General features: G+C 56.5%; 2 protein-coding genes and 1 pseudogene across 4 annotated transcripts in view; 2 read left to right on the top strand and 1 right to left on the bottom strand.

The window, feature by feature from the left end:
- Nucleotides 1-19,844, top strand: part of LOC149852907 (BOLA class I histocompatibility antigen, alpha chain BL3-7-like) — a 622,447-nt gene that overhangs the window by 584,419 nt on the left and 18,184 nt on the right. The gene's annotated exons all lie outside the window — the stretch shown is intronic.
- Nucleotides 24-5,472, top strand: LOC149852910 (uncharacterized). Of its 3 annotated transcripts, XM_090029598.1 has the most exons (5): nt 24-924; nt 1,489-1,546; nt 1,725-1,770; nt 1,908-2,009; nt 2,219-5,472. In XM_090029598.1, exons 1-5 carry the CDS (start codon nt 853-855, stop codon nt 5,055-5,057), a joined length of 3,117 nt encoding a protein of 1,038 aa, XP_089885724.1. In that variant the 5' UTR covers nt 24-852; the 3' UTR covers nt 5,058-5,472. The 3 variants fall into 3 exon arrangements, with proteins under 3 accessions (XP_089885724.1, XP_089885723.1, XP_089885722.1); XM_090029597.1 differs by lacking the exon at nt 24-924 and having other exon boundaries at nt 1,044-1,546; nt 1,728-1,770; XM_090029596.1 differs by lacking the exon at nt 24-924 and having other exon boundaries at nt 1,044-1,546.
- On the bottom strand, nt 16,337-16,460 carry LOC149852909 (U2 spliceosomal RNA; annotated as a pseudogene).

Genomic DNA, 19,844 nt, shown 5'->3' with positions numbered 1-19,844 from the left:
AGCACACAGGGTGTGTCTTGTTACATAATAATGATATGGAATAGAAGTGTGTGTGTGCGCACACTTGTGTGTCATGGAGTAATGATACAGAGCAGAAATTTGTGTATGTTACAGAAGAACGATACAGAGCAGAAGTATGTGTGTGTGACACAACCATGATACAAAGCATGTGTGTGTGTGTGTTACACAATAATGACAGGCAATAGAAGTGTGTGTCCATGTATGTGTGTTAAAGTGTTGCCCGGTGGGGTCAGGCCAACGCTCAGGATCTCTATATCGTGCTGTTAGACAGGAGGGTGTGTTGTACAATTGCACTTGCACACATACAAAACTCAATTAGGTGCATACACACATGCTAGGTGCATACACCCCCACCACCAACTCAGGCACACGCACATCCCAAATTACCAGCCTAGGCGCATGCATACCTATCACCAATTCAGCACATACATGTGGTAATGATAATGACATGAAATCATACACAGTACACATACAGACACATATACACACAGGTTAAACACTGACTCAGGTGACAGTGTGTGTGTGTTGGTGCCTGTGGTACCTGTGCTTGGGATGCTTGGTAACTAAAGAGCAAGTGGCAAAGATCAGGGGAAAAGGCAGTGGTGTCGAGGCAATGGCAGTGGCAGGGATCAGGGGAAAAGGCAGTGGGGCCGAGGCAATGGCAGTGGCCCTTATGAGCTGACAAGGGGGCTCCCCTTCTGACCTCGCCGTGATGTCACTCCCTGACTACCTCCCTGGCCCCAGGCACCCGAGGGTGGGCAGTTGCCAAGAAAGAGGGGGAGGAGGGAGGTTGCTGTATCTTTGCTCCGCCAACCTGGCAACTTTGCCAGGATGGATTTTCTTGTCGAATTCATCCTGGTTTTTCTGTTATCTCAAGTGGTCTTTTGGTTTCTGGATTCACCGGTAGGTGTGTGTGGGGGGGCCGAAGGGAGGGGGCTTCTGGGCTTTGCTGGTTGCCTCCTCCTCTGCTTCTCGCTCCATGTGTCAGGATGTTCTTAAACCTCTTCTCGAGGCGGGGAAACGCCACGTGTCTGGGTCACTGAAGGCAGTTTCCGTGAGCGTTCCTGGGGACAACTGTTCCCCGGCGTGGTTTAGTACCCGCCTCGGTGCTGGGGCTTAGAGCCCACTTTATGGAAACGGGAGGCTCCTCCGTAGCTTGCGTCTGCGGCTGCTTATGGTTCTGGGCTGCCTCGCGAATTTAGACTCGAATTGCCCTGGATCATGAAACATTTCTTTAAAAAAAAACCCCAAACAAAACAAAACCTTTTTTAGAGGCGTTGGGTGTTGGCTGCAACCGAGGCCGGGGATGGTGCCTGGGCTGTGCCAATGCTCCCGCTGGGACGACAGCCGGGCTCCTGGCTAGGGGGTCTTGTCCCCCTGCTCAGGGTCCCCAGGGCAGGGACATCCGCGTGGGGATGGTGGGGACCAGGGAGCTGCCCTCTAACCCGCTGCTCTCTGCGTGTGCAGGGCGTTCGTCGGAGGCTGAGGAGGCTGGGGCAGATCCTGGGAAGAGTCAAGCTGGGAGGTGAGTAGCCTCGGGCCCGGCCTGGGGCAGGGGCAGGAGAGAGCACAGCCCCCTGCCTCCTGCCAGCCCATGGGGGCCACGGAGGAGCAGCCGGCCCCGCTCGCAGGCTGGGGGTGCCAGCTGGGGAGGGGCAGAGCCTCCCCAGGCCCACGCCAGCTCCTTCCTCTCTCCCTTACAGCAGCTTGCAGACACGCGGAGGAGACGCCGCCACCCCGGTGCCCACAGTAAGCCCTGCCCCACGCCCCCTGCAGCCCCCCGGGGCCCGAGGGGCCCCTTTGTGCCGGGGTGGGGCTGGCTCAGGAAAGGGAGGCGGGCCGGGGGCAATGCAGCCATATGAGATGCCCTCCTCCTTGTCCTGCAGCTGCCCCATGCCTGGGGACAGGCTCAGCCTCGAGCACACGCTGCAGCTGGTGGAAAGGAGGCTCCAGCACGTGAGCTGGCACCTGATGAGCGACCTGATCCCGTAAGGGCTGAGTGGGGAAGGGGTGGGGGTGTCTCTGGGGGGCCCTGTGGCCTGTTCCCAGAGGGCACCTGGACGCCATGTTTGCTGTGGTCTTTGGGAGGACACGGCCCAGCCCCACGTCCCCTAGGGTCTGCACCATGTGGGGTGGGGAGGAGTGGATGTGCCCTGCCCCCGTCTCATCTCTGCCCCCCGTCTCCTCTCTGCCACAGGCCCAGACCTGCGAGTCCGGCATCATCCTGGATCTCCGAGGAGCCCGAGGAAATGGAGGACCCTGACGCTGCCTTCATGCAACCTCCCAGCCATGCTGCCGTGGGGGATGCCGTCATGGGGCTGCTGCTGTTGGCCGGCCTAAGGGAGACCCTTGGGGTTTTGGAGGAGGATGGCGTGGCTCTCTCTGGCCCAGCCTGGCACCCCCCGAAGTCCCCACCAGGACAGGCAGATGAGCCGGCGGTTGCCCAGCATCTGGGCTACCACGTCTGGAGCCTGCAGCTGCAGTGCCGGCAGGGCCTCCCCAGCCCAGATGCCAAGTCACTGGCCCGCCTGATCCCCCCGGTGCCGCTCCAGCGCCCCCGTCCCACGTACGCCGAGACACCCCGGCTCCAGAAAAGCATCTCCCGCACCCCTCGGGATTCCCACGCAGCCCTGCAGGTCTCGCACCCGCTGCCCGCTCTGCCTGAGGAGCCGCCATGGCGTGAGCAGGCCGAGGCCCTGAAGACAGAGGAGCCTGGATCCGACCCACAGGATAAGGCCGTGCGGCCTCTGGGATTGGACCCCCAGGAGCCCTGTGTCTGCCTCCCCAAGCCCTTGCCCTGCCGGGCCCCGAGGCTCATGAGCCCCCCTGAGGCCGCCCTCAGCCAGCCCGCGCCCCACGCTGACGCCCGTCTGCAGCCTCCTTTGCAGCAGGGGAGCCCGGAGACACGGCCTCCGCCGGCCAGCGGGTGCCAGGGGACGGCTCCGTGTGGGACAGAGACTCCCTCAGCCGCCCAGGCCCATCCTCGGGGGAAGCCTTGCAGCGCGGCTGAGCCAGAGAAGGGCCCGGAGCACCGCCACCATGCCCCGAAGCCCTGCCAGCCCCCGGGCTGCGTCAGCCTGCGGTGGAAGGTGCACGTCCTGGCCCCAGAGCCGCCGGGCAAGCAGGATCCTGCAGACACCACCGTGTTGCCCGGGGAAGCCAGCACCAAGGTCCCAGACCCGTCTGAGGATGTTTGTGCTTCCCAGGAGGCGTCGGAGCGGCACCTCGTGGGGAAGCGGCTGCAGGAGGTGCCCGAGGAGCCAGGCCCGGCCTCTTGCCGAATGCCCGCAGGGGCAGAGACTGACCCAGGAAAGGAGCTCTCCCACCCATGGGGCACCACCAGTGACGGTGCAATGAGCAGCGTCTGCCTCCTTCCCACCGGGGTGCGAGGCCGCCGTGGAGGAAGGGAGCGGTGCAGCCTGGAGCAGTCCGGGAAAGGCACCCAGCTGCCCCCCGCCTGGCACCCCAGAGGGCAGAGGGGGGCACCCAGCTGGCAGCCAGGGGCAGCTGGGAGCTGGGAGCTGCATGAGGCTGGTGGGGAGGCGCCTGACCTCCCCTGCGCCTGTGGCCTGGAGGGGAAGCCCGGGCGTGCGGTCTGGCCAGGAGACTCTGGGCAGCTTGGTGCCAGCTGCAGCCTGAAGGAGCTCCAGGGGCTGCTCTGGAAGATGACGAGGGTCACGGCAAGAAGCCCCAAGGCCTCAACAAGCTCCCAGGATGGTGCAGGAAAGGGCCTCCAGCAGAGCAGCATTCAGACCAGCTGGGAACGGGATCAACTGGTCTCCCAGCTGCCCCTAGGCTCAGAGACATCCCCGGGGACTGAAGTCCCATTATCCCAGACCTCTGCGCCTGCATGGAGGCACCCACCAGCCTCTGCGCTGCCCCCCAAGCCAATCCACAAGCCTGGTGGGGAAAGCAGGATGGGGCCCAGTCAGGGGAGACCCCCTGGCTCCAGCCAGCCCCAGCAGGGAAAAGCAACCCGTGCTAGCAGCTCGAGGGCTGCGGCAAGAGAAAGCCTAGCCGGCACCCCTGGAGACACCAACTGGCTCCCCAGGGAGCGGGGGCGGGGTGCAGGGCCAGGCCCTGGGCCGTGGAAGGAGGGGGGGACCAAGCAGTGCCCCGTGGGGGCAGCCAGGCCTGGAGCCAGGCCAGACACTGTAGAGCCCCCCGACCTGGCGCAGCTCCTGGGCTCCATCCTGACCTCTCTCAGCGCCCACGACCTGCAGCTCCCGTTGGTTGCTGACCTGCTGAAGAAGCAGTGCCCGCAGGGTGTCAGTGCCATTTGCCCGCACCAGGCCCTGTGCCAGCCTGTGCCAGCTGCCTTCTCCACCCAGGGGGACGTCCAGGCTCGGGGCCAGGTCAGCGCCCATCACATGAGCCTGAGCTACAGGCTGGGTGCCCCCGGCGGGCCAGCTCGGGAGGGGCCGCCCACAGGGGGCTCCCGGGGGACACGGCAGGGGGTGAAGGTTCAGGCGAAGGCAGGGACACCTGAGCAGGGGGTGGACGATGCCACCAACGCCTGGCTCCGCACATCCCAAGCCCCGGATGGGCTGTGTCAAGTGCGTAGCAAGAAGCAGCAGAGGAAGGCAGGTGGCTCTTTGGGCCCCGGCAGCTTCCGGGGACCCCTTGAAGCGCCTCAGCGCCCAGCTCCAGGGGACCCCTTGGGGCCTTCCAGTCTGGACCAGAAGCACCTGGAGAGAGGGAGCAAGAGGCAGGACGGGAGGCTGTGGAGAGCTCCCCACGAACGACCCCAAACTGTGTCTGTCAGCACCAGCACCACACATTTCCCCCAGCACATGGATGGACCCGCTTGTGTCCAGGCCGCCAAAGAAAAGAAACCCCAGATCAGGACCCCATCGGTGCCCAGAGAAAAGGTCCCTCTGTGCCGCCGCTTCCTGAGGTGCCTCCAACGCACCTTCTCCAAGCTGCGCCTCACCATGAAGGCCCGGCTGTCCCGGGATCCACGGAACAAGGTCCCCAACGTCAGGTTCAAAAAGCCTCCCATGAGCCGTCAGGCCTCCAAGGTGGCGCCCCATTGATACCGCCCCGTCCCCACCTGCCTGCTGGGAGGGACACCCAGGGATCCACCTTCTCCCGGGGCTCAGGCAGGTGGTCACCCTCCTGGTCTGCTTCTAGGCCGCTGTTGTCTCTCCCCATCGGCATCACTAACGGGCACCCACCGACTCCCCACAGTTGGCATCGGGAAGCGGTGGTATACTTCCCATCCCACCCTGGATTTCCACCATCTCTAGGTCCTTCCCATGGGAACAGCATGGAGAGAGAGAGAGCATTTGGCATCTGCCTTTCATCCTCTTCACCGTGGGGACATCGTACAACACCTTCGTGGATACAGGCTCCAGACCTCCAGCATGGCAGGGCTCCGGCACTGTGCCCTGACTCTGTCGGCAGTGGATTGATAACGACGTGTGCTTCCATATATTTCGGATGTGATGTTTTTCCCCGTCCCTCTTAGTAAAGGTTGTTCTTGATGAATGTGCTCTGGGTGTTTTTCTTGCCCCCGTTTCCCCATGGATGAGGTCAGACAGAGGATTCCCTTCTTTCGTGGTTGCTGATTTCTGGGAAGTCATGAAGGGTGCAGAGAAAGGGAGGAGGGACCTAGCCATGAGAGCCTGAAGTCAGTCAGACGGCTGGGTTCGAGACGAAATAAGATTGTGTGTGTGTGTGTCTCTTCTATATTTGGAAAGCTTATGCTCTCTCTCTATGCATATTTGTCTTATTTAATTAGTTTAATTTAATTTATAAAGGTGCAACTCTACCTTGCTTTATTACTGAAGGACTCAATGGCCCATTGTTCTTCACTTCACAGGTGTACGGTGCTAACCTTTCTCTCTCCTTCTTAATGCTCTTGACTGATGAAGCTAACCTTTCTTAGGGGGAAATTTGTTCTCTGCAACTTCACTTTCTTCTCCTATTTCATAACTCTTTAGCCATTGTGAAGATCAGAGGACCTCTTTCTTCAAGAGTGGGTGACCTGGGAAATGCCACACTCTGTGTATCAGAACCGGACTAATGTATCTATGCTAGATTTCTCGACAGCCTTTTCACCACCTCCTGCCATTGTGGATCTGGGGTGAAAATAACAGTGCTGGGGGCGGGTGGGGAGGACAGGGGAGAGGGGTGTGTATGTGTGTGTGTGTGTGTGTGTGTGTGTGTGAAGGTCTACTCTAGGAAGAAGGGGCTGATAAGGGTCTGTCCTTCACCCGGTAACATCAATATCCCTGAATTTGAAGTAGGACTGGGGGATTTTCACTGCCCCTGAAATCTGCTGGTGGAAGTGATTTAGCTGAAGGGACACAAGGGGGTGCTAGACCACCACATAAAATACATGGCCAATGCAATAGGCAGATAACTGTCAAGAGGCAGGGATTCCCATGGGTGATAGCTTCTGTTGCACTGCCTGCATGGTTGGGATTGATTTAGACCAGCTTACGTTCAGGGCATTCATTCTTCAGGAAAGTAAGGGTCAAGTATTTGAAGGATTTATTTGTTTGAAGAGGGAAGTGAGAGACTTCAGTTGAGAGACATTTGATACTTACGCTAATGGCAGCCAACAAGTAGCTAACTTACTGTGAAAGGATGGTAAATTCTAAAATATTGTAATGAACTGAATCTCAGTTGGTGCCAGGTAAGTGTAAATGGGAATGATATTTAGGAGAACGGGACAGGGGCTGTGAAGAGAATAACAAGGTGACTGCAGGTAGCCGGCATGGATTCACCAAGGGCAAATGATGCCTTGACCAACATGATTCCTTCCATGATAAGGTGAGCCCCAGCCGTAGCCAACAAACCAGAGGCATGACATGGATGGGCACGCGCCACACCCCGAGGGTCCCCTTGGGCTCTGCGGCCCCTCCATCGGGCACCTCAGAGACGGCCACCCAGACGGAGCCCCTGGCTCTGGGCTGCGGGGGCTGCCTGTCCCTTTTTCAGGCTCTGGGGCCTGGGAGCACGGCCCCCTCCCCTTGCGGGGTCTGCTCCCTACTGGGGTCTCTGGCGCGCCAGCGGGAGGAGCTCCAGGCCACAGTCCAGAGACTGCGTGCCATCAGGGACTGCGAGCAGGAGACAGACTCCTCCTGCCAGGCCCTTCTCCCCCGGGAGCCGCAGGGGAGAGCTCCGTCTCCCTCCAGGACTAAGGAGGACTCTGGGACCTCCCGCTCTGCCCAGTCAGGGGCATGGACCAAGGTGGTCAAGGGCCCCAAGGCCCACCGCACCAAGGCCCCCCGCTCGCCAGAGCTTAGCAACAGGTGCGCACCCCTTGCAGCCCCAGCAGAGCCTGCCCCAGTTGCCGGCTCCCGCAGGCAACCCAGGCCGACCGCAGCTACCCCCGCTCTCCCCAAGACAAAGCCAAAAGGTGTTTGTTGTGGGAGACTCCATCCTGCGGGGACCGAGGGGCAATCTGCCGCCCCGCCCCTTAGCCTGGGAAGTCTGCTGCTTCCCGGGGGCCCGCATCCAAGACATTGCGGAGAGGATCCCGCAGCTCCTCCAGCCCAGAGACCACTACTTGGCCCATGCTCCTTATTCCCGTGGGCAGCAATGACACGGCTCAGAGCACCCCCAGCCAGGTCATGAGGCACTACAGGGAGTTGGGAGTGGGCTTAGGGGTCTGGGAGCTCAGGTGGTGTTTTCGTCGATCCTCCCAGTCTCGGGCTTTGGGCTGAGGAGGGAGAGGAGGATCCACCCAGTGAAGCAAAGACTGCGGCGCTGGTGTCACCGGGAAGGCTTTGGTTTCCATGACCACAGCCCACTCTTTGGCCAGAGAGGCAGCAAGCCGCTGGGAAGAGATGGCCTCCACCTCGCTCCCCCGGAGATGAGGCTCTTCTCAGCCAGGCTGGCTGACCTGCTCCACCGGGCTTTAAACTAAGCCCGCCAGGGAATGGGGGGACTACTGTCACTGCTGTCCCACTGAGAGACCCTTGCCAAGCCAGCAGACCAAGGCACTTGAGGGAGCCCACCCCTGCCCCAGCCCTGGCACAATCTGTGGGCAAGGCAAGAGCCCCCAAGGGCACACTTGCCTGCCTGTACACTAATGCCAGGAGCCTGGGCAACAAGCAGGACGAGCTCGTCCTCCTGCTCAGTGCAAAGAAATATGATGTCACTGGGATAACGGAGACCTGGTGGGACTCCACCCATGACTGGACCACAGGTATAGAGGGCTATACCCCGTACAGGAGGGATCGTGTTGACAAAAGGGGCGGGGGTGTAGCTCTCTATGTGAAGGAAAGCTACATGTCCCTGCAAGCTGATGTTGGCGACTGGCATGGACAGCTAGAGACCCTCTGGGTAAAAGTTCATGGGGAATACGGCACAGGGGACACAATGGTGGGAGTCTACTACAGACCTTCCACTCAAAGTCCCGAGGTTGACCAGGCACTCACCCAGGAACTGACTGAGGCCGCTTGCTCCAGGACCTTGGTTGTCATGGGTGACTTCAATTACCCGGACATCTCGTGGGAAGATCACTCAGCAAAATCCGAGCAGTCGCAAAGCTTTCTCTCGTGCGTGGATGACCTCTACCTGACTCAAGAAGTCTATGGGCCAACGAGAGGCAAAGCGCTGCTCGACCTGGTACTGGCTACGGGGGATGACCCAATCGGTGACCTAGTGATCGATGGGAAGCTGGGTGACAGCGACCACGAGCTGATCACCTTCACCATCCGCCGTAAAGCTGGCAAGTCAGTCAGCAACACAGAAGTCCTTGACTTCAGAAAAGCCAACTTTGACAAGCTCAAGAGGCTAGTCGGTCAGGCCCTCAGGGACCATGACCCCAGGGAGATGGGAGTTCAAGAAGAGTGGTTGCTTCTCAAGGAAGCGATCCTCAGTGCACAAGCTAAATCTATTGCAACACGGAGGAAAGGCAGCAAGAAGGCACAGCAGCCCCCCTGGCTCTCCAGAGACCTAGCGGACCTACTGTGGCTAAAAAGGAAAGCCTACAAAGGATGGAGGACGGGATTCACCTCCAAGGAGGATTACTTCACGCTGGTCCGGTCCTGCAGGGACCAAACCAGGAAAGCCAAGGCTGCAACTGAACTCCAACTAGCTTCAGGCATCAAGGACAACAAAAAGTCCTTTTTCAGATATGCGGGGAACCGGAGGAAAAGCAAGGGCAATGTTGGACCCCTGCTAAACCAGATGGGGCAACTGACAACTGACGCCCAGGAAAAAGCCAACCTATTAAATAGGTACTTTGCGTCAGTCTTTCATCAGTCCCATGGGACGCCCATGCCTGCTATGGGACAGGGAGATCCGGGTGATGGGGATCCCCTACCCTCCATCAATGCTGACCTCGTGAAGGAACACCTTGAGAAGCTGGATACCTTCAAGTCAGCTGGCCCTGACAACCTGCACCCCAGGGTACTCAAGGAGCTGGCGAGCGTCATAGCCCAGCCCCTGGCACGGGTCTTTGAAAACTCCTGGCGCTCTGGTGTAGTGCCCGAAGACTGGAAGAAGGCCAATGTGGTGCCGATCTTCAAGAAAGGGAGGAGAGTGGATCCGGCTAACTACAGGCCCATTAGCCTGACTTCTATCCTGGGGAAGATCTTAGAAAAGTTTATTATGGAGGCCATCCTTGATGGACTGGCCCAGGCTAACATCCTAAGGGATAGCCAGCACGGGTTTGTTGCGGGTAGGTCTTGTTTGACCAATCTCATTTCCTTCTATGACCAGGTGACCTATCACCTGGACAAGGGAGAAGAGATTGATGTCATATATCTTGACTTCAAAAAAGCTTTGATCTGGTATCCCATGATCACCTCTTGGCCAAACTGGCCAGTTGTGGCCTTGGCTCCACCACGATCCGCTGGCTGGAAAATTGGCTCCGTGGTCGGACCCAGAGGGTTGTAATTGATGGCAGTCACTCATCGTGGTGCCCTGTGACCAGTGGGGTCCCTCAAGGCTCTGTCCTGGGACCCATACTGTTCAACATCTTCATTAACGATGTGGACATTGGAGTCAGGAGTGGACTGGCCAAGTTCGCCGATGACACCAAACTTTGGGGCCAAGCATCCACGCCAGAAGACAGGCAGGTGATCCAGGCTGACCTGGACAAGCTCAGCAAATGGGCAGACGAGAACCTGATGGTGTTTAACACCGAAAAATGCAAGGTTCTCCACCTTGGGAGGAAAAACCTGCAGCACCCTTATAGGCTCGGCAGTGCTACGTTGGATAGCACTACAGAAGAAAGAGACTTGGGGGTCATCATTGACCACAAGATGAACATGAGCCTGCAATGCGATGCTGCGGCTAGTAAAGCGACCAAAACGCTGGCTTGCATCCATAGATGCTTCTCGAGCAAATCCCGGGACGTCATTCTCCCCTTGTACTCGGCCTTGGTGAGGCCGCAGCTGGAGTACTGCGTCCAGTTTTGGGCTCCACAATTCAAAAAGGATGTGGAGAAGCTTGAGAGAGTCCAGAGGAGAGCCACGCGCATGATCAGAGGTCAGGAAAACAGATCTTACGATGACAGGCTGAGAGCCATGGGACTCTTTAGCCTGGAAAAGCGCAGGCTCAGGGGTGATCTGATGGCCACCTATAAGTTTATCAAGGGTGACCACCAGGATCTGGGGGAACGTCTGTTCACCAGAGCGCCCCAAGGGATGACGAGGTCAAACGGTCACAAACTCCTGCAAGACCGTTTCAGGCTGGACATAAGGAAGAATTTCTTTCACTGTCCGAGCCCCCAAGGTCTGGAACAGTCTGCCAGCGGAGGTGGTTCAAGCACCTACATTGAACACCTTCAAGAGTAAATTGGATGCTTATCTTGCTGGGATCCTATGACCCCAGCTGACTTCCTGCCCTTTGCAGGGCTCCTGGACACAGGGGTTCTTCATGCCCAGCATGAAACTCCTGAGTCCTGGGGATCATGGCTGTGGTCCCCAAGGCTCAGGGATGTGTGAAAGTCCATGTGGCATCTCTGTCTCGGCTGTGCCCCATGCGACTTTCTCACTAATGAGCTAACAAATGGAAACTAGAGACAAAAAAGTGCAACATGGTTACATAACTGGTGGGATCATCATGTGATCATCAGTGACTCATTGTCTAGTTGGGAGAAGGCACCTACACTGAACACCTTCAAGAGTAAATTGGATGCTTATCATATGGGATCCTATGACCCCAGCTGACTTCCTGCCCTTTGGGGGGGGCTGGACTCGATGATCTCCCGAGGTCCCTTCCAGCCCTAATGTCTATGAAATCTATGAAATCTATGAAAACCCCGCATGGTTCCCCTGGCCCCAGAGTGTCCCAATCCCGGGGATGCGATCGCCTGCACCGGGGCTCCACGCAAGTCGGCACTCTTGCCAGAGCTGAGGAACCCAGCGTAACTTAAGAATGTGCAGCTTGTATAGTCTGGAGTAAACATCGTTATCTCGAGCTAGGAAGTTGGGGGTGAGTCGTGATCCAACACACCCGGTGTTTACCACATTCCACTGTATTACAGCTATCTAGGTTCATAGTTCAGTCACGGTCACAGAGCAGGAGGCTACATGCCGCTTCACTGGCCTGCTATGGAATCAGCGTGCAAATCTCTTGCTATTAACAAAGCTCTTACTATTACACCCCTCACGCTGGTCACAACCAATGGACACGCGCTTGCCAGTGGTCTTTTGCAGACAGATGGATTTAGCAGCACCAAGGTTTTCCAGCAGGGACGACAGGGCATAGGCTGGAAGCTGGGTGAAACCTGGACCATGCCTTCCCTCCTAGCAATGTTCAGCACCCAGCCGCGTGTGTGTGTGTGTGTGTGGCCCGAACACCTGGGTTGTGTCTGTGCATGTATTATTGGTCTCTGTCAGAGTGGCAGAATAAGTGAACAAGGCTCCCCATGTCCCAGTCCCTTGTGAGTCTCTGGTATGAGCCAGAGCCTCTTTGCCCTGAATAATTAACCAATGATCACAGCCTGGTTCTCGCTTGCCACCTGTTGATGTAACTTATAATTCAGAAAGTATTGCTTTGTTGAAGGTTAATAACTAGGGCATCTGGCTTGCTCCTACTACGGCTCCAGCATCCCCTTGTACCCCAGCCAAACACCAACCAGGTGTTAATACAGAATTGATAGTTGTCTAGTATTCCTGTCTATGTCATATTAATTTCTCCACCTAAAATTAGTTTCTGTATCCTGTTCTCCTCCTGGTTACCTCCAGCTCACCTGGCCTTTACCAGTTTCTGCAGGAAAGCAGTCTGCCTCACCAGAGATAGGGTAGAGCAGCATCTTGAGTGACCGGCATCAGATAAGTATTTATTCTTTGGGAATTCAGTTTTATTTGCTTCCCAGCAATTTTTTTTTTTTATATATTTTCTTATTTCCCCCAGCTTCTTGCTTGGTGTCCTGTCATTTACCTGTCACATTCCCTGGGATTTTCATAAAAAAATAACCTCACAGTTAATCAGCACAGTCTGTGCCACTACTTATAATCTGTTAGGTACTTAAAGTCCAACTCCCTTCTTCCTCTGGAAGCCAAGAGCACCCTTTTCCCACTGTCTTAATCGTGTTTTTTCTTTTGGGTTTTTTTTTTTTTTAAATTAAATAAACCTGTAGTCCCAAAAGGAAGAACACAAATAAAGACCTTTCCTGCCTGTCCGGAGTCTTGTGGTTAGTTCATCCTTGCTTCTGGGTGCCAGGCTCTCAGGGCGCCATGCTCTGCCAAGCTCTTCTGCAGCCTCTGAGTATCTCCAAGCTCCAAGATTGGTACCCGATCTTTGCCCCGTTTCCAGGGTGAATCTGCAGAGCTTTAGGGAAAAGTTTCCACACTCTCCTGCTCCGTTTCCTCAGACAAACTTCCTGCCATGGTAGGTTCCTCCCAAAAATAGGGAAGTGGCAGTGCAGGGCACCAATCCAAACAACACTTCAGCTAGGAAGACATAATTCCAGCCTGAACAGCATTTCTTGTGTGTAAGTTTTCCCCAGGTTCTCCTTCTCTGAAGAGGCACCGGGAGCCTCCTCACAGTCCCTTCCTGCCGGACTCCTACGACTCTACAACCGAATAGCACTGAAGTCGGTCGGAGGAGCCGGCAGCCCCAAGCACTGCAGGGAGAGATGAAACTCTGGAATAGGGAGTCACCCCAGAGACCCCAGAAGTCCCAACCAGGGTCCCGTGCACACTGGGAAGTAGGTAACCCTCCCCTGCACCACGAAGAGCTCATATTGAGCAAGGAGGTAACCCCCCCAAGGAGAACTCCTAGAAGCTGCCCCCCCACCCTGGATTGCAGGGTGGGCGCTGCCCCACCATATCTGCTCCAGCGGTGTGGCCCATGCCACTGCCACTGCTCCCAGCACCACAGCTGGGGCTGGGGCTGGGGCTGGGGCTGAGGTGGCAGCTGTGACTGGCAACCCTGCCAGCCCCAGAGACTCCCAGCTGTCAAGGATCAAAGTCTTTGATTTGATGCCGATGGCAAAAGGTCAGGGGCTAACACAACAAACTCTGTATCCCTCTGTAATAACAGTGCTGCATATACACACCCTTGTCTGTGCCTCATCCAGATCACTCGAGCTCCCTACACAAGAAAAACTAACCTTGAATTGTATATAACCCAGTCAAAAAAAGATACCGTACCTATGGTAACGAGATAAGGGTTAACTTTAATGAAACTGTAAAATCAAAATAATGTATGCTCGCTCTCTTGTGACCAAACAGGCTCAGTACCTCCCAAGTAAAAAGCGAGCCCCACTCTTTCTTAAGGGATGAGCTGCCAACTTGAAATTCAAACAGACAAAGAAGACACAGTTGCCAACTTGTTAATTATTCATACGTGGTGTGTAGTAATTGGCCACTTTGCCAAGTATAACCTTGGGAGAACTTCCGCCCAAAGTGGAGAACCCCGCATGCGCCCAGGAAATAAAGTTAGTGAACAGGCCATTCACTGACAGCTCCCCGCCATCGATCTTCCTGGCGTACCCCCTGTTTCTGCCGGCTCGTTATCTTTCTTGTCAAGAGCTCTCGGAGGTCTACGGACCACGGTAACTTAAGTGCTTCGCTCGTAATCTGTATCCAGCAGTCTGTAACCTGAGTAGCAGAACATCTGCATGCTGTAACTGAATAAATCAACTCCTCTGCCTACGCTGCAACCATCAGTAGCATAAGTAAAATAAACTTTCTGTGTAACCAGCACACTTTAAGTCCTCTGACTCCTACTCGCCGTTAACACCCACCTGTCCTGTCATAAATCACCCTCGCGCCAAGCCGGTCGTGCTGACCCACACTCGCAGGTCAAGGGTGCACCGGTCTTTGGGCGAGACATCAGCAACCTCCACAGGTGGTTTTCTGCTGCTTTCCAGTTGACTACCTGTTATGGATTCCCCACCATTTTTACTGAGGGGGGTGGGGTTGGGGTGGAGGCTCTCAATTATACAAGGCTGGGTTGGAGAAGCTCTTTTGGGACACTCTTTCCTGCCTAAAAATTGCAGCTGAGAATGTGACAAATTAGAAAACACACCAGTGATTTCTCTCTCTCTCTCTTCCCCCTGTGCCACCCCACCAAAGAAATTCGGTTGTTTAGTTTTCCTGTGGGAATTTTTTCCCTTTTTCTCTCTTCCCCTCCCTGACTTTCTGCAGTCTGCACTCAGGGTGTATCTGGCACTGTGTTCTTGTAACATACAACCCAACTCAGGGTTACAAATGACAGTGGTTTTATTTCAGGTAGAAATGGTGTTCCCACTGGGTCTGTCTTCACTGCTTCTTTTTATTGTGTGACCCTAGTGACAGGGGGCATGCCCAGGCAAGGATCAGCCCCTGGCATACTGAGCATGTGTGCTCCACGCAGGGAGGTGCAGTTTTGGGTGTCTGTAATGGCGGGGTACAACGGTGGAGTTGCTGGTTCTGCAGGGTCTTTTGTCTTTCAAATGCTGTCTTGTCTCTGTTCCTGGGTGAGGTCTGTGGTTCCTGGATGAATCAATGCGAAGTGATGGCCTGGTCATTACAGGCCATTCAGTAGAGGCCTGCTACCATTGTATTTCAATCATTCCCAATCACTCTCATTCATCCGGGAAACAATTTACATGGGAGGGGCACATGAATCATACAGTTGAAACACAGGGGATGCCTGGGCAGAGGACACAAGATGGAGGCTTGACATACAAAATGGAAACTTGACATGACTCACGCTAACTTACATATATAGGCCTAAAACAGTAATCACACAATATAAAAGCAGTACAAACATAATCATTATCACTTATAAAACAGTGGGTATCGATACCAAAATAGCAGGGAACTTATTTGCAAAGAGGGGAGAGAAAAATAAAACTACCCAAAATAAAATGTTAAAGCGTGTCCTACATCTTAGCTTACTTATACTTATCTATAGGGAATAGAGGGGGAGAGAAAAAGTCAGAAATGGTTGGGGAAGGGAAGGAAATGCATTTTAAAATGAGTAAAAAAAAAAAGAAAAACTGTGGGGTTTGCTACAGGTGATGCTCCTGCTGGTACTGAAGGACCTCCCAGGTCAGGTTGGCCAGGACCGTGGGCTGGTTGGTCCCACTTCCTGGGATCATCAGGCGTCTTTTACCCAACAAATGCTAGCCCCTGCGGGTGTCCAAGGTATTGGTGGAGCCCTCGTCTCTCCTGCTCTGGGGCAGAAGACGGGTTTTACACCTTGGTGAGTTTTCTTCTCAAGGGAAACTGTCCCCAGGGTCACAGGTCTTTGTGGCAGTGCAGGGGAGGAGGGTTCAGGGGTGGATGTTATTGTGGCCCTTTTGGCTAAATGTCATTTTGTGCTCACCAGGGACTGGAGTCAGGGCCCAAGGGGCCTTCAACTTCTTTTTTGCTGTGTCTCACTGTGGCAACACCCTTTAAGCAGGATTATATTTGGGATTCTTGCATGAGTGAACATAACGTTAATGTGCAACCAGGGAAATGCAGCCCCAATGTCCTTGTGCACCAGCCCGCTATGTACTCACTGTGCAACTCCAGAAGGAAAAGGCAGAGCGCACACGTGCAGCAGGGGCTGGGGGGGCTGGCTGTGGGCAGTCCAGTCTGTGTGCAGTCCCATACTGCACCTGCACTGACCAGGGACCCTGCACACTCAGCCTGGGAGGGTCTGAGAGCGGTGACATGCTGAGCACCTGCCTTTGAATCTCAGGCTCCATCAGGTGTCTCGGGTGGGCACCCAAAGCTGGGGCACCCCCAGGCCTCAGTGGTTTCTGCAATTCTTGGGCAGCAGTTACTGCTTGACCCCAGCCTGTGCTCACCCAGGCCCAGCTCTTGGCTCAGCCCCGAGGAGCTTGGCCTGAGTCCTGATGTCGGTGATGCTGCAAACTCCTGTGTTACCATGAGCCCGGCTGAGAGGATTTTTATTTTAATTTTTTGTTTATTGCACCGCTCCTGGAAGCACTGCAATACCAGGCCGATGCATGGAGAGGATGGAGCAAGCTCCAGTTCCACCTCCCAACACCAAAAATCTACTCAATACCAATCTCCTATGGAGGACATGTTAGGGGCAACCCGCCTACGTGGTCACGGTGCTTCTCCTGCCTGGCGGAGAGCAGCCCAGACGGGCGCTTGTGCTGCCCGGGGAAAGGGCTCAGTCGGTGTCAGACACGTGAGCCCAGCAGAGACAACCCCCACCCTGACGTGGTGCTCGCAGCGTGCAAGGCACTGACCGGCGATATCGGTTGCTGCTGTTTTCTCCTGGGTAAGGACCAGGTTTCTGACAGGCCAGTCATGTTCCAGCTAGACTCTTCCACGATAACAATAGAGATCTCGGTGTGAAACAGCCCATCAGCATCCCGGGCGGTTTTCTCAGAGGTTGGTGGTAGCAGCTGCCCATGGTGACCTCTCCACTGAGCCTCGGGCTCTGGGCACCATCCACCCGATCGACACCCAGCCCGTGTCCCCCATCCTGGTCGCCAGCAGCAGAGATGTGGGGGCAGAGCCCATAGCTGGAGAAGAGCAGCAAGAGCCGGGGCTCGCTCTAGCTGGGTGGGGTGAATTGTTCAGAGCCACCTCTGGGATTTGGACATTCAATTCCCGAGCATTTCTAAAGGGGATTTGCCTTCCAGGTCCTTGGAGCTCTTGAAAACCCCCTTCCCATGATATATAACAAGAGCACAGACCTTCAGGAAAAACAATGAGGTAACAGCCTCTCGGGGAGTTTTCCCAGCTGTACAAAGCTACTGGCTGGCTGGGACGTCTCCTCCCTTCATGATCCACGTAGTGTGTGACACCAGTGACCATGTGAGCCACACGGCACCGTGACACATGCTCTAAGGCAAAGGTCTGGCGGGTGGCAGCACTGGGGACGTACCCCCAGCTTGTAGCGCCGTGACTCCTGCACCTGCCTTCTCAGTCCCAGCAGGGGCCTGTCAGCATTTCTCCTCTTCCCAAAGGAGACAAACCAGATCCACGCTCAGCCTGGCACTCCACACCCTCCGGTCGCTGCTCCGGTGAGACTCTGCCCTTCTGGACACGGATCCACACACGCACACCTCAGCGCCCTGGGTGGCAGCAGTGTATGCCGCAAAGTCATCTGCTGTGCTGCGTGGCAGTTGCTGCCATCCTTGCGCTGCCCCGCCACGGTCAGCGGTCAGGGCGCGTGCCCCAATCACACCGCCTTGGGGCAGGGCAGGTTGCACCCTCTGCCTACCACCAGAGTCTTGTTTCCTCTGGTTGCAACGACATCTCATGAGGTTCAACAAGGACAAGTGCAAAGTCCTGCACTTAGGATGGGACAATCCCATGCAGGCACTGGCAATGTGTAGAGGTACACGAGGGGGCACGTGCACCCCTAGATTGGCGGTGCACCCCCTGAGAGAAGCCGGCAGGCAGTCGCCACTCCCACCCCCCACCGCCCACACCGTCGGCAGCGTCAGTGGGTGGTCACCAATGACCGCTGGCCACCCCCTCCGCTCTGCCACCCCCGCCACCCCCACCGCTGCCACTGCCGCGGCTACCTGCAGGAGCTCCCCGCTCGCCGCCGCCACGTCGCTGCCACCGCCGCCTGCAGGCAGTCACCGTGCCCCCCACCTCCTTCTGTTCATCCCACTCCTGCCTGTCCTGGGCTTTTTCTGGGAACAGTTGTTTAGGCACACAGCTTGAACGGCAATTAGCTCTACTGTTAATTAGTTGCTATTGTCCCAGGAAGAAGTATGTACTCTTAGTGCTCTGCAGTACTGCAGCCCAGCCCGTCACTCCCCAGTCCGTATTTTTGCCTGTGGGTACCCATCCCCAGCGCAGGGCTGGCACTTGATTTTGCTGAATGTCACTGCAGGAGAGGGTCTGCCTCCGGGGCATGCAGCATTCACAGGCGGGGTCTACTGCTCTGATGCCCGGGCCCATATTCCCTCCCTTAAAGGATAATCATTTCTTTTCTAATACTTGGGATTTTTTGGTCTCTCTTCCTGGAACAGGGCTCTGGGGGCCAGGCAAGTGGGGGAACAACAGGATTAAATGCCCACACGTGACAGGACCAGAACACGCTGTCATGCTTGGCCCTGTTGTGCCCTCTTCATCCTACACCAGGCAAGAACAGCCCCTCGCCCAGCTCTCATCCGGCCCCGGGAAGTGCCAGTTCGTGTGGAGGAGATGTCTGAGGAGGAGCAGACCTTAGGTTTGGATCTGAGAAGATCTTTAATTAGGAAAACTGCCATCACACCTGCAGGGCTGCGTCCACACAAGACCTGCCGAAGGTGCCAGGCCAGCACAGTGCACGGGACGAGGGGGCCCGTGAGACGGCAGCCTGGACCCCCACAGAGGAGGCGCAGGCAGGCTCCTGGGGGCCCGGGCTGGAGCACAGACCTGCCAGCAATGGGACCCATCCCAGGGGCGTCGGGAACAGCTGCTACTCCCTCTGCACCTGGAGGCCGCAGCCAACGCCGTGGGGCAGACCAGCGCCTAGCTCCGTGGGCTGAGTGTGCGAGTCTATCGGCCCAGTGGTGTGACCAGCGGGAGGCACGTGCGAGTGAGCCCCAGGTTCAGGTTTAGAGGCGGCACCAGAATGGCAGCTCCTGGGGAGCCCACACTGCCGCAGCAGCAGCCACGGCGAAAGGGCACCGAGTGATGGTGGCGGCGGCTGCAGCAGCAAGGGCCTTTGACTCTCCTGAGAAGACAAGAAATGCACACACGTGTATGCATGCACATGCTCTCTCTCACGCACACATATGCAGACACTCTCTGGCATCTCTGCCCAGCCTGTAAAAGTTTTCAGTTTTGCCCCAGTGACACCGCAACGCCGTGAGGGGTTTGGGGCAAGGTCAGGATGGGATGGCAGTCCCTCCACCCCTCCCCATCTCTTCTCCTCAGTCGCATTGATGCTTCCTCCTGGTGACGGCATGCAGAACGATGATCCCCGGGACCAGGGCTGCCAGCACCCCCGGCAGGACAAGCCCCTTGGTGCGGCAGTGGGACAGTGCTGGGGCACCCGCACAGCTCAACACACGTGTAGGAGTTAGGTCAGCTTGGAAAGAAAAGCCGTGGAGGCAGCTGGAGGTCAGACTCCAAAGCACGTCGCCCAGGCCGGGCAGAGGCAGCATGGGGCCTCCCAGTTGCTCGGTCACCAAATCCCTGCCTACGCTGCTGATGTGTTCGGGGTCTGTAGAGCACACCCAGCGCGCACAGCGGCCGACACGAGCAGCACCGAGGTCAGGCCGGAGCACCGCACCCAGCACCCGCGAGGCAGCCGCAAGCGCAGGACGCACGGGAACAGCCGGCTGGAAAGCAAAGCATTTCCTTCTGCAGCCCAGCGATGTGGGCGCTCTGGGGGCTCCCTGCGAAGAGCAGCATTTCCATCACGGGGTAATGGAAACAGTCCTGGCCTGACAGCCCGCGTGAACCACAAAGCAGCCCTGGCAGGCCTTCAGCATGAGGACGTGGCTGAAA

Source organism: Crocodylus siamensis, chromosome 15 (assembly GCF_052110815.1).
Source record: "Crocodylus siamensis isolate JL-2025a chromosome 15, ASM5211081v1, whole genome shotgun sequence".
Lineage (NCBI taxonomy): Eukaryota > Metazoa > Chordata > Crocodylia > Crocodylidae > Crocodylus > Crocodylus siamensis.
This window is presented reverse-complemented; position numbering and strand designations above follow the sequence as displayed.

What these genes read in the sequence shown, in the direction of transcription:
- LOC149852910 (XM_090029596.1), top strand. Translation starts at nt 1,348, where the DNA reads ATGCTCCCGCTGGGACGACAGCCGGGCTCCTGGCTAGGGGGTCTTGTC. An exon ending in GGGAAGAGTCAAGCTGGGAG is followed by an intron (nt 1,547 to 1,724) that starts GTGAGTAGCCTC and finishes TCTCCCTTACAG; the next exon opens with CAGCTTGCAGACACGCGGAG. An exon ending in CTGATGAGCGACCTGATCCC is followed by an intron (nt 2,010 to 2,218) that starts GTAAGGGCTGAG and finishes TCTCTGCCACAG; the next exon opens with GCCCAGACCTGCGAGTCCGG.